We start from the raw sequence: 13,496 nt of genomic DNA on the forward strand, positions 1-13,496 counted from the left end.
TGAGAAAAGTGTATAATCCAGACAGGCCCACAACCATGGTTCACAAACATGAACCCCAAGTAGAGATAGGCAGCTACGATCTCTTTGAGGAGCTGGATTTAGGCCACATCTCTCTCTTCAGCATAGGCTAGGTTAGGCTGTTCCCAAAATGTATGCACACCTTACATTTTCTAGGCACCTAAGTTTGCCCATCCTTAGCATATGGAGGCTGTGTGCCTAAATTAGAATTGTGAATGCCAGGATACCTAAAAGAAGTTAGGCATTGCAACATCTATAATATCTAGCTTCTTTCTGCTAGAAGGATCAGGCCAAGAGTGATGGAGTGAGGGAAACCTTACCTTCACATCTGAAAGTAAACATTGTAGGTTGGCAACATCTGAAAGGATTCTGGCAAACCTGACATATAAGTTCAATACTATTTACAGAGATGAGAAAGACTGCACAGTGTCTGGCTCAGTAAAGGCAAGACAGAACCTAACTTCAGCAACTGTCACTTAAAACACAATTTTTTAAATTAAGTCTTCTTTTTTGGGGGGCGAGAGGGATAGTCTGAAGAATTTGAGCTGCTTTGTTTTATTATCTGTAATACCAGTGAATAATACAAAAATGTGCTTAATATTATTCATCAGCCAACACACCTTATTGAAGTATTTGAAGAGAATAGCTCTAAGCTCAATAGCAGATAGAGAAACTAGTTTTCCCATTATATTGGCCTCGCTCTGTGTAAGGATTTGAGATGATCCTCTAAGTGAGTGCTGGCGATTCTGAATATTTACATTCTTATAGTCAATGGCAGCCTCCAAAGTTTCAATCCCTTCTTCCAGTTGGAAAAGTACATGTTCTTCCTACAAATAAAAGCAGAAATTAGTTGCCATTCCTCATTTCAATTAAAAATTATGCAAGTCAGTATATCCAATGTTAATATGCTCATTTATTTTATTATACAGACTCTCATTGTACTGACAGAAAACGCAGTACCATACTATAAACTGAGAAAAACATTTAAAAATAAAAGTCTGACTATTTCTTCTTTTTTGCTATGAGTTAAATATATTACTGAGTCGAGGTTCTCACTAAAGAGTTTACACACTGTAAGTGGGACTTAATTCACCCTAATTTAAGCTGACTGGCAGGATTTCTACCTCACACTCTTTTGGAATCTGGAAATGAAGTGTTCGAGTACTAGCAATACACATTATTGTCACAATGGAAATTTGGGGAAATTTCAGGTGAAGTTTCCTTCTCCCTAAACTGAGTGAAAAGTCAAGAGAATTGACCTCATTAATGGGTAAATTATCTCCAGCAATATCCTAACAAATAAGAGCTAGCCGGGGAAAACTGATCCACTGAAGTTTTTCAAAACAGTAAGAATTTGTAATTATATGCTTATTTGGAAAATTAGTACATGTGGATATTCCAAGAAATTAACTTATAAGAAAATAACTTTAAAAGATCTTCATCTTCTTAATTGAAAGTACATTTACATTTATAATTGTAGTCATAAATATGCATAACTCTGATTATATACATAATCTTATTAGAAAATCATGCGAGTTACCGTTTTGTACAGTTAATTCCTTGTTTTAAGTAGAAAGGAACTTAGTAGCTACTGTATTAGAATCCTGAAAGAGAGTGACTATCTGCAAACGTGTAACTTTTTTAGCAGGAAAATGAAACACAAAAAGACAGAACAATGATTGTTATTAGTTTTGGTTTTTTGGGGGGTAGGTGGGGAGAAAAAAACAGGGACTCTGCCTAGCGAACGTGGAAGTCTTAACTAGGCTGTGTCCTGCAATGAGAGACATAGGTTTGTAGGCAGTTGTGTCTCTTGCTTTCCATCATAGATGTCAAACCATTATGTTATGAAAGTTATGCATTTTTAATTCCCTTGAGAGGAAAGAACTTGTTGCACAAGTCTTGTCTCCTGATGGCTAATCCATAACAGCACTAATGTCTGTTTCAATAGCTACTATTAATCAGCTCTCTAAGGCCTAGTCTACACAAGAAAGTTACATTGATATATCTAAAGATTTAAGTCACACAGAATTGAAAGTCCTATTTCAGTTAAAGACAGAATGGTGATGATCATCTAGAAAAGAGAAGCAGTAGAGGGGGTTCAAGGAAGAAAATCAGTATGCCACAGATTAAAAAAAACAAGAGAAGGTTGTCAGGACAACAGCTGGAACAGATCTCCAAACCTAAACTTTCTTATCTAGCAAACCAAACTACTACTGTTGTACTTACTTTAAATCCTTTGACATTCCAAATTATAATTTTAATATTTCCACAAAGACAGTTAAAATTAATCAATTTTCGTTTATCTGATATTTCAAAATACATTTAGATCATGATTAGAGTGTTATATTAAAACAGAAACTAATAGTAGCTAATGGATGTATTTACTTACTTCAGGGGACAACACTCTACCATCTTTAAGTTTCTCATCCACACTATTTCTTCTTCTGAGCAACTGGTCCCTTTCTTTCTGAAGAACCTGAATTTCTTCTGAAATCTGTCTTTTCTCTTCACTGGCACTTGTCTGGAGCTGCACACTTTTATCACACAATTCCTTGTCCAGCATACTCAGGCGGGTAGATAATTTCAAGCTATCTTTGTTTAAAGCCTAAAAAAAAACCCTCAAATTTTTAAATGATACAAATGCTACCAGTAAAAATTGACTCTTTTCCACATGGATAAAGCATGCAGTACAATGAGGCTCCAATGCTATCTGGGCACTATCATAATGTAACTATTTACTACTAATTATAAAAGCGAAGAAACACTCAACTTCAACTTTCTACATAAAGTTAAATAATAATTTAATCATCATCAATTAGAAAGACACCTGCTATTAAGAATGTGTTTAAATTTCTGTGTGTTTTTGCTTTTCAAACTAAACAACAGCCAAAAAAGATATTTTGTTCTCAAATTGCAAATGTACCACCAAATTTAATGAAGTATAATACTTTGCACTTCCATAAAGGCTTTATCTCCCAAATACAAAAGTGTTTACAAAAGGCAAAGAAATATCATTATTCTACATATGGGTGGTGGGTATGCTAGCTGGGGGAAGGCATTGACTTCCCAAACTGCTAGCCTGGCTCTGCCAACAGTCTGCCCCCAGAACGCCTACTGTAGGCATACTGAGAGCGGAGTGTTGGCTGCACCCGAGCACCCACCATTTCCCTTGCTCTGGGGCCGGGGAGACTGAGGCCGCCTGCTGCCCACCCTCCCTGTGGATGGGGGAGGGAGGTTTTGGGGAGGTGGTTTGGCTCCTGTGGGGGTGGGACTTTGGCAGAAGGGGCAAGGCCGGGGGCTTGCATCCCTATCTTCACCTACCGCCCATGATTCTACATTATCCCCAATTTAAAAAGTCAGAGAAACTGAGGATTGGCTTGCTTGAGATTACTCTGTGGCAATATCAAGGAGAGAAATCAGATTACATGAGACCCATGCTGCTAATTCTGCTTCTAATATGCTTTTTTCTGGACTATATAACAGCTGTTTTTTAATAACAGTTACATAGTATTATAAAGAGCACCTGGCTAGATCTTAGTTTCTTGATTTCCAGATGGCTCTTCTCTTGTAACAATGCTTCTTTCTTGTTTATAATAGCTTCTCTTTTCTTTAAGTCTTCTTCCAGTTCTGCTAACTCTTGACGTTGATGCAGAACCTTCTCTAGTTCTTCATCTAACCATTTCCTTTGCTCTTCCTGTTTCTATATTTTATAAAATAAAGACATACATAAGCACCTCCTTTGTGCAGCACTCTATTAGTACAGTATATTTTTCATCTAGAATAATTCTGTCAGTTTCAGATTTCTATAATTTAATACAAAATTAACATTCTTGGTGCTAACAATAACTCTATAATAGAATCTTGATTTGGAATTCAAGATAATTAAATTATTTGTTTGAAGAAATTTGGAAAACCATAGCAGTGTTACATTGCAAAGTTTCCTAGGAATATATTTGTCTAAGAATGTCCTTGCTGAAATACTTGTTATTTTTTCAAGAACACACTTCCATAGCTCAGGTGCAGAATGCTACATTCCACTTGATCGAGACTATTGGAAACCAGCCCTGAACCAGTACTTACCTCATGTGAAGAGCTGGGCACAGACAATGATGCCTCTAATTTGTTCTCCATCTTAAAAGCTTTCTACAGCCCCATCCTATCGCTCGCTGCACTTGGTTGCCCATGCACACTTGGTCCTATGTTCAAAGTTGGAATAATCTAGGCAGCACTGTCACAGAAGTTGCTATGCTAAAGTTGACATAAGTGATAGAAGCTCTATGAATGGAATCTTTAAACTATCCACATGGGAGGAGGAGGCGGGAGAGAATTCATCATCTTCCAACCCACCAGCTAGCCTCACCTAGACACCCAGAGGAAAGGGTTACATATCCCGCCCAGCTGCTGGCAAAAGACTTCCACTGCTCTGAGCAACAATCAGCTGCAACCCCAGAGACAATAAGAAAGTACAGCAGAAACTCTGTACCCCTGGGCCAATCAGAAACAAAGTCCACTGTACCACAATAAAACTAAAACCATCACTAAGAGTAAGGGCATGCAGGCAGAAGTTATTCCTATTCCCTGGTGGAGGATTAGCTTTCCCTTTATCCATGATGGCTAATTTATCCTTGTTTAAAGGAAAGAAGGGCACCTAACAATGATTTTGAGTATAATTCCGCCAGTCAACAAACCAAATTTTTCCTTCTCCCCCAAACAACTAATCAAGAGCTGGGGTGAGGAAAAAGGAGTTTCGTTCCTCTTGATTATCAAAGGCCACCAAATTTGAAATAAATTAGCTACCTGTAACTGCTGTGAAGTTCCTGCCAAGTTTTTCTTCTTTTTAAAAGCAGCAATCTCTTCATTTTTAAGTTTGAGAATTTTCTGCTGTTGCTCTGTCTTTAACTGAAGTTCCTGAAAAAAGGAAAAGGAAAAGGAAACTGTTTTCTGGTCTCATTGAGTCTATTCTCACCAAATTATTTTTTTTTCTGAAGGAGCCTAAATAGGTGTATACTATAAGATAAGACTTTAATTCCACCAAAAAAGTAAACTTGTAGGTGAAAAAAATAGAGGTTACTCACCTTATGCAGTAACTGGTGTTCTTTGAGATGGCTGTTCCTGTGGCCGCTCCACTGTCGGTGTTTTGGCACACCTGCGCTTCTAATCGGAATTTTTTGGCAGCAGTACGCCCCCTGGATGCCGGTATGCACATGCCGGCACTGCTCGTGCTGTGGTGAGCATGCTGGCACACACATACCGTCAACAGTTGCCTCAGTTCCTTCTCTACCACAGAGAGATATGTCATGTCTCCGAAGCAGAGTGGAGGAGGGTGGGTTGTGGAGCTCCCACAGGGACACCCATCTCAAAGAACACCTGTTACTGCACTAGGTGAGTAACCTCTCTTTTCTTCTTTGATGAGTGTCTCTGTGGGCACTTCACTGTAGGTGACTGTGGAGCAGTACCCTTAGCCTCTAGGAAGGAGGGGCTTTGAGTCTCATTGGCGGACAGCCAAAAGGACTGCTGTCCCAAAGGAAGTACATCGAATGGTAAGTTTCTAATGCATAATGCTTTGTGAAAGTATGTACGGAGGCCCCCATGTTGTCCTGCATCTCTCTCTGATGGGCACATTATGCAAGAAGGTTGTCGATGTGGCCATCACTCTTGTGGAATGTGCCCGTATAGATGTAAGTAATGCGACTTTGCTGATGGCATAGCATTCGCGAATGCAGTTCATGATCCTCTTGGCGATCATTTGTTTGGATACCGCTTGTCCTTTAGAGTGGTCTGCTATTGATACAAACAGCTTGTGTGATTGTCTAAACTGTCTTGTTCTGTCTAGGTAAAATGCAATGGCCCGCCTGACATCCAGTGAATGGAGCTTTGCCGCACTGGTGCCCTGATTCGGCTTCTGATGGAAGACTGATAAGTATATAGGCTCATTGAGATGGAACCATGAGACTATCTTTGGATGAAATTTCAGATGTGGTCTGAGTACAATCTTGTCTTTGGAGAATGTTGTAAACGGTGGGTCGGCCATGAGGGCAGCTAACTTGCTCACCCTTCTGGCTGTCATAATTGCTATTAAAAATGCTACCTTCTTGGCCAGGTGGACTAACAAGCAAATCGCCCTGGAGGATGAGTTAGTGTGTTCAAAACTAAGTTGAGATCCCAAGATGGAGCTACTGGCTTTACTGGAGGCAAAGTATTGTCAAGGCCCTTCATATATTTCTCAGTGGTCAAATGAGAGAACAGAGTTTGTCCATCTATCTTGTCATGCTCGCTTGATATGGCTGTGAGGTGAACCTTAACGGATGCATTACACAAGCTTTGAGATTGTACTGTGAGGAGATATTCTAGGATCGTTGTGAGCTGCGTTGACTGTGGCCATAGTGCTCTGTGGGTAGTCCACTCAGAAAAGCATCGCCATTTATACAGGTAAATTTTTCTTGTACTCTGTTTATGGCAAGTAAGGATTATGCTTTTTACTACTTCCAAGAAGGTAAATCAGTGCACTGTTAACCCTGAAAGAGCCATGCAGTCAGATGCAACTTGCAAGCCTGAGGATGCAGAATCCAGCACTGGTCCTGGTACACTATGTCCAGCCATGGAGGAAGTGGAATCAGAGGAGCAATTGACATCAGAGACAGGTAGGATACCATGTCTGTCTGGGCAGGTGCTATCATGATCACCTTTGCCTGGTCACGCCTTATCTTGTGAATTACTTTCCCTTTTAGGGGAAAAGGCAGAAAGGCATTTAATAGCTTGTGAGGTCAGTTGCTGATCATGACATTGCCTATAGAGTTCTTGCCCAAGCCCACTCTGGAACAGAACTTGGGGCACTTGGAATTAAGTGATGTTGCAATAAGTTTATTTCCGCAAAGCCCTGCGGAAGACGGAATTCAGGGCTTGAGGGTGTATCTCCCACTCGTGCTTCTGGTGGAAACAGCAGCTGAGCTGGTCTGCTGTGATATTTTCTTTGCCCGGGAGATATATGGTGGTGTAAGCCAATGAGGCTCAGGAAGGGGCTCCTCCTCCTCTAGATCAGTGGTCGGCTACTCTGCCCCACAATCCACTGCACAGTTCTTGTGGGGAATCAGTTGTGGCTTCCAATCCTATGATAGTCCACAGCCCAGATAGCAGTCTGTAATAAACAGTCTCTAAACCCCAGCCCTGGTTTAGGGTGAGGCAATAGTAACCAAGAAACAGTTCTAAAGCCTGGTCCTAACAAAAGGTGGGATGGCAGGCTAACAAATGAACAGTTCTAAGGTCCATTCCTGGTTCAGGAAGGGGCAGGAGGCAAATAAACAGACAGTTCCAACACCAGGCCCTGGTTGAGGGTGGAGCTGCAGGCAAACAAACTAACAGTTCAAAGCCCAAGCCTTGGTTCAGAGCGGGGTAGCAGACAAACAGTACTATGCCCAGGCCCTGGTTCAGGGTGGGGCGGCAGGCAAACAAACAGTTCTGAGTCCTCTCTGGAACAGATCCAGTCGGATCCCCTTGCTCAGGCAGGGGTCCAGCAGATGCAGGCAGTTGCTCAGGGACACTGCTACCTGGGAGTGGAGTGGCAGGGGACTCAGGCCCGCCCACTCCACTGCATCCCAGCCCAGGGCCCTCGCAACAGCAGAGCAGTCTGCTGCTGGGTCAGCAGGGATCTGGACCACAACACACTGACCTGATTCTGACTCAAGCCAACAGTGGTTGGCTACCCCTAGGCTTTCTCCATTCTCCTGTTGTACCTGGGCCCAGTGCAAGTCCTCTGGGCTTCATTGCTCTGGAACCTCTGGCCCACTGAGCAGTTCCTCCAGACCGTCGTCCAGTTGTGGGCCCGGTAGTCCCAGCCATTCCTTCGCTTCTCCCAGGTTCAGCTCCTTACTTGGGTGTGCAGGGGAGGTTTCTGTCTGCGTGGGCCTGACTGGCCTCTGAGGCAGGCCTTTTATATCCTTAGCCCTGTCTCCTGGCCAGGTGGAATGCTGGGGCCAGATGCAGATCCACCAAGGCTCAGGAAGGGGCTCCTGCCCCACTACAGGTGGATATGTTTATTTTGTGGAGTACGCACCATGTCCATAGGGGCAACCGCTTCATTGCACAGCTGATGTGATCTGGCACCCTGCCGGTTTACGTAGAACATGTATGCAGTATTGTCTGTATATACCCTGACTGCCTGGCCCTGAATTAGAGGGAGAATGTTCACACGCTCTTTTACGGCTCTTAACTTGAGCATGTTGATGTGCATGTTCATCTCCTCAGGAGACCATCTGCCCTGCATTGTGTGGTTCTGCACATGGGCTCCCCAACCTTCCAATGAGGTGTTGGTCGTGATGTGGACCAACAGTATTGGCCGATGGAAAGGAACCCCCGAGCAGAGGTTGTTGCACTGAAGCCACCATGACAGGGACTGTCTGACCCTGTTTGTAGGGCTGAGGATCTTGTGCAGTGAGTGCCTGTGTGAGCAAAAGCAAATGTGCAGCCAGGCCTGAAGCATTCTCATGTGTACCCTTTCATGACGTACTATGTAAGTTGTTGCAGACACGTGACCTAGCAATTGCAGGCATTGTCTGGTCGAGACTGTGGGGCTGCGTATGAGAGATTTTGCTAAATGCAGTGAGGGCATGGAATCTTGGAAGAGGCAATCATGCTTGTGCTTGTATGCAATCGTGTGTGGCCCGTATGAACTTGGACTTCTTAATGTTTATTTGCAGCCCCAGGTCTGTAAAGAGTCTGATTGTGGCTTCTGTGGATTGCCTGGCCTGACATTCCATTGGAGCTACTATCAGGCAATTGTCCAGGTATAAGTAGATTACTATGTCTGATTTTCTCAGGTGTGCTGCCACTACAATGGCCAGAATTTTGAAGGCAGCCCTGGGTGGTTGCTGAGAGGCCGAACGGTAGCACTCAGTACTGGCAGTGTTGATTGTTTAGTGCAAATCTGAGAAATTTCTTGTGAGAGGGTCTTATTGAGATATGAAAATATGCATCCTGAAGGTCAAGGGACAACATCCAGTTTCCTCTTCCTAGTGCAGGAATCATCTTTGCCAGTGTCACCATTGTGAAGCATTGCCTTTTTAAGTAGTTGTTCAACCTGCATAAGTCCAATATGGGCCTCCATCCTCCCGACTTCATTTGCTGATCCTGTGGCTGTCTTCGTTTCTGTTGTCTCTGGTGGTGCCTCAGGTCATAGGGCCTCTGGGGAGGATAAGATGCTGCTCTGCCCTGGGGCGTATACATTTGATTAATGTTTTTCTTTTGTTGACGGATGTGCATGCTGAGGGTTTTGAGGGTTGCCATTGACTCTTTTAGAGAATGGAGTGAGGCATCAGTATTGGCTGCAAATCATTTCTGACCCTCAAATGGCAGGTCTTCAGTGGTATTTTGTAGTTCTCTGAGGAAGCCTGACAAACAGAGCCAGGAAACCCTGCTCATGACCACTGATGTAGCGAGAGACCTGGAGGCTGCATCTGCCATATCTAGAGAAGCCTGGAGGGCCATCTTTGCTATTAAGATACCCTCTTCAATGCTAGATTTGTAGGCTGCTTTATCTTCATCCTGTAATTTATCAATAAAAAATCTAATTTTATCAAAATGGTTGTAAGTGTATTTTGCCAGAAGGCAGAATAATTCACAATTCATATGAGAAGGGATGCAGACGAATATGACTTCCTACCGAGGAGGTCCAATCTTTCCCAATTTTTGTCATAGGGGATTGATTGATCTAAATCATGTTTGTCTCTCCCTGTTATTTGCAGAATCAACGACTAGGGAGTTTGGGGCGGGGTGTGAAAAAAGAAACTCGGCTCCTTTCGCTGGTATGTAATACTTTCTATCCACCCTCTTGGATGTGGGTGGAACAGAAGCCAGAGTTTGCCACAGGATCCTAGCAGGGTCAAGGATAGCTTCATTAACTGGCAATGCTATCTTGATCCAGGAAGATGCCTGAAGTTTGTCCATCAATTTATGTTGTACATCTGGGACCTCGACTAGAGAGATGTCAAGCGAGTCTGTGATCCTCTTGTACAGGTCCTGAAATGATCTAAAATAGTCATCTATGGTAGGTGGAGGTGGCATAATAGACTCATCCAGGGAGGATGAAGAAATGTGAGATGGGGACATCGTCTCTTTATCTTGGGTCTTGTCTAAGTCATTGATATTGTCCTATGCCAGTTCAGAAGCAGGCAGTGGAGGGAGCTGAGGAGCCACCTGTTGTGGATGTGGCATCACTGTGGGTGGTACTTGTGCTTTGACTGTGGCCCATGGATCCCATTCCTGCCATGGTTGCGGGATGGGGTGAGCCAAGGAAAAACTTGCCACATTTGTGACTGGACAACCTGCTGCTAAGCTTGTATTATCAGCTTAGCTGAGGAATGGTGCAGAAAGAATGGTTTCTCTTGCTCAACCTCACTGTTGCTGGAGAAGTGATACACCAAGCTCACAGGAGTAGCCAATCTTCTAGGCCCCAGTGATGATGGTGTGGCGTTGGTACCGAAGAGCAGTATGCCCAGTACCGATGTTACCACTAGGTCCTGTTGCATTGTAAGTGGTCTTGGCAGCAAAAACACCGGCACCAAAGGTGCAAGAGGCTGGGTGTACTGCGGTACTAGATCGCTGCACACCTTAGATATCAATGGTGCCTATAGACTCTTGGTATGGAAAGTCGGTACTGACTTGGTGGGAGTAACCAAAGTCAAATCCAGTTGCCCTTTTGCCATAGATTGGGATGGTGTCATGGGTACCGGTTTTGTTGGTACTGTGGCCTTCAGTCTTCTTGTGTTTCATCACGGAGAATGTAGGGCGGGGCAGGCAAAAGGGCCTCTGCGGGTCGGATCCGGCCTGTCAAGCAGGTGGATCTGGGTTGCAGAGGCCCTGCTGCTCCCCCGCCCCCAGGCCAATTAGGACCTGGGGGCGGGGGAGTGCATGAAGCCTCCTCCTGCCCTGCCAGGAGCATGTGGCGCTTTGAAGCGCCGCATGCTGTTCGAAAGGTGGCGGGGGGGGGGGGGGGAGAGAAGCGGAAGAGACTATGCATGCTCTATCACCCCAGGCCACGTGCTACTCACAAGGAGCTTCCTGAGCTCCTCCGCCCTCAAGCCCTGATTGGCCTGGGAGTGGGGGAGAGTGCCAAGCCTCTTCCAGGGCATGGGTGCCTAGTGGGAAGGGGGGCAAAAGGGGCCAATAATGGTCTGGGGGTGGGGTAGCCCCACCCCTTCCTGTTTAGGCCCCACACCTTTGGGGTGGCCCGGGGCTACTTCAAAAAAATTTTAAGTGGCCCCTGGGCAAAAATTATTGCCTACCTCTTAAAGGAGCCTTCCCCTCAGAACTTGTCCTTGATGGACTTCCCCGATACCTGCACGTCCCCAGAGGCTGTAGCCCTAGGTGCGGAGGGCTTGTGTTGCAGGAATGTTTTCTTTGTTGGCCTGTCACTTGGAGGCAAAGAATGCTTCCTTTTTGCCGTCCTTTCAGAGGGTTTGTGTCTGTCTCAATGCCATGCCTTGGTCTGACACTGCCGTTGGAGATGTACAGGACTGTGAAGTTGTTGGAGGCGGCTCCGACACCAGTCTTTCTGTCTTATCTATTGAAAGGAGCTTGAGCTGGAGTTCTCTTGCCTTAAGCAATCTGGCAGAGAGCTTTTTGCAGTGATGGCAGGATTTGATGAGTGTTCCTTATCCAGGCATCTGATGCACTGGGCATGTCCATCTGATATCAAAATAGACATTCTGTAGGTCAGGCATCTCTTGAAGTCTGGTGACCCTGGCATATCTACCTAAAATCTATAACTACAGTAAATTAGTAGTAAAAAAAATGTTTTATGCTAATAAATGGTGGTGGGGTGGGGAGAACTGTGACTAACTTTCTAAAACTACTTAACACTATAATAACTACCTAACAACTAACAATATCTATGAACTCTAGCTAAGCTATCACAGAGCACTGCTCTATTCTGACTGAACCAGAAGCGGTCAGGAAGGAACTGAGGCAATGGATGACAGCACGTGTGCATCAGTACGCTTGCTGCAGCGTGAGCAGTGCTGCGTGTGTATGCTGGTGCCCGGAGTAGTTCTCCCAAAAAGTTCCGATTAGAAGTGCAGGGGCATCAAAACACCTACTGTGGAGCACCCACAGGGACACGCCTCAAAGAAGAATATTTACTAGGCATTATCTTCATTTTTCATATCTTGAAAGGCATTCCCTGTATTTAGGTAAGCCACACAGTAATGCATCATGGTCTATGAGATAGTAATGGGGTGAAATTATACTATATGCCTATGCACTGTACAGAAAGGAAAGCCTCTTACTTTGATTTGCAGTTGGTCTCGTGCAATCTCTGACTCAAGAATTTTCTTTTGTTCACTCTCCTCCTGAAGTCTTTTCTGTAGCTGGGCCTCCTGATGCCTCATATGAGTCACAGTCTGTTCAAGTTCTGTAACCTGTTTCTCATTCTGGGTGGCTAATGATGCCAACTTCTTAGTGTCCTGCTGCTTCTTCTGTAAGACCTGAGTTCACATGGCATATTTCAGTCTAACAGCATGAAACTTAAAGAAACAAAAACACATCTTAGAACAGATACTAGAAAACAAGCCCACTGGTATTTGCACAGATATAGGATTTTATGTGCTATTTTCATAGAAGACTTGTGCTACAAAGCAGGTGATTTGCAAATCAATTTAAAGCATTCTTAAATTCTTACCTAGTGCCAAACACCATAATATAAGATCACGTCCATGTTATTCAATAATCTCTTTTTTATCCACCTTTCTAGTAAGAAAACATACTTCTCGTATAATATTGTTAGATACATGCAAGTACCTACTATTGGTACATTAAAGGCTTGATTATCTACTGCAATTCCACTTACTACAATGGAGTCATAGTGGCATAAAACTTGGGTAACAGAGCAGATGATTAAGTCCTAATTGTTATAAGGAATTAATAATTCTTAACAAGAATCAAAACTACCTGCACTTTTAATTTAGCAGCATCCATTTTCTTCCTAAATTCTTTTTGTAACTTGGCTCTCTCAGCAAGGTCTCTTAGCTCCTTGTTCTCCAGCTCCTGAAGCTGCTTTTGTGTTTCAGCTAATTCCATTTTGGCCTGTTCACCTTCATGTTCCAGTTTAGTTATTTTCAAAGAATACTGCCTGCTTATAGACTGAGCATCATTACCTAAAAACACAAAATATTAAAACATTGCATGAAAAAAACTACATTATTGATCAGAACAACCTGCTATTTCCAAACTCCATATGAACATTGAATCCAGAATTTAACATCTAAAAAGTTTAGTATTAAATATCATTTATTTCTGGTAATAGCCACAGCGTAACAGACATGTTCCAATCAGAAAAAAAGGTAGTCCATCTCTAAAAATTCTCAATCGAATAAACTAGCAAACAGGCACAAGATGGGGGAAGGAATACAATATACAGATAAGATGTCAGATGTTGATAATTATAAATACTTGTACTATCAAGGAGTGGCTCCATACACTGTCTCTGC

The 13,496-nt window shown here is 43.5% G+C and overlaps 1 protein-coding gene across 2 annotated transcripts in view; it reads right to left on the reverse strand.

Moving 5' to 3' along the window:
• Positions 1–13,496, reverse strand: part of KIF27 (kinesin family member 27) — a 60,447-nt gene that overhangs the window by 7,339 nt on the left and 39,612 nt on the right. For both annotated transcript variants that reach the window (XM_089779244.1, XM_089779245.1), the window contains exons 11-16: positions 12,958–13,163; positions 12,297–12,494; positions 4,816–4,926; positions 3,542–3,718; positions 2,408–2,623; positions 639–845 (exon numbers count right to left, since the gene is read on the reverse strand). In XM_089779244.1, coding sequence (XP_089635370.1) covers positions 639–845; positions 2,408–2,623; positions 3,542–3,718; positions 4,816–4,926; positions 12,297–12,494; positions 12,958–13,163 — 1,115 coding nt within the window. The remainder of the gene's footprint in view (positions 1–638; positions 846–2,407; positions 2,624–3,541; positions 3,719–4,815; positions 4,927–12,296; positions 12,495–12,957; positions 13,164–13,496) is intronic.

Source organism: Pelodiscus sinensis, chromosome 6 (assembly GCF_052426305.1).
Source record: "Pelodiscus sinensis isolate ZL-2025 chromosome 6, ASM5242630v1, whole genome shotgun sequence".
Lineage (NCBI taxonomy): Eukaryota > Metazoa > Chordata > Testudines > Trionychidae > Pelodiscus > Pelodiscus sinensis.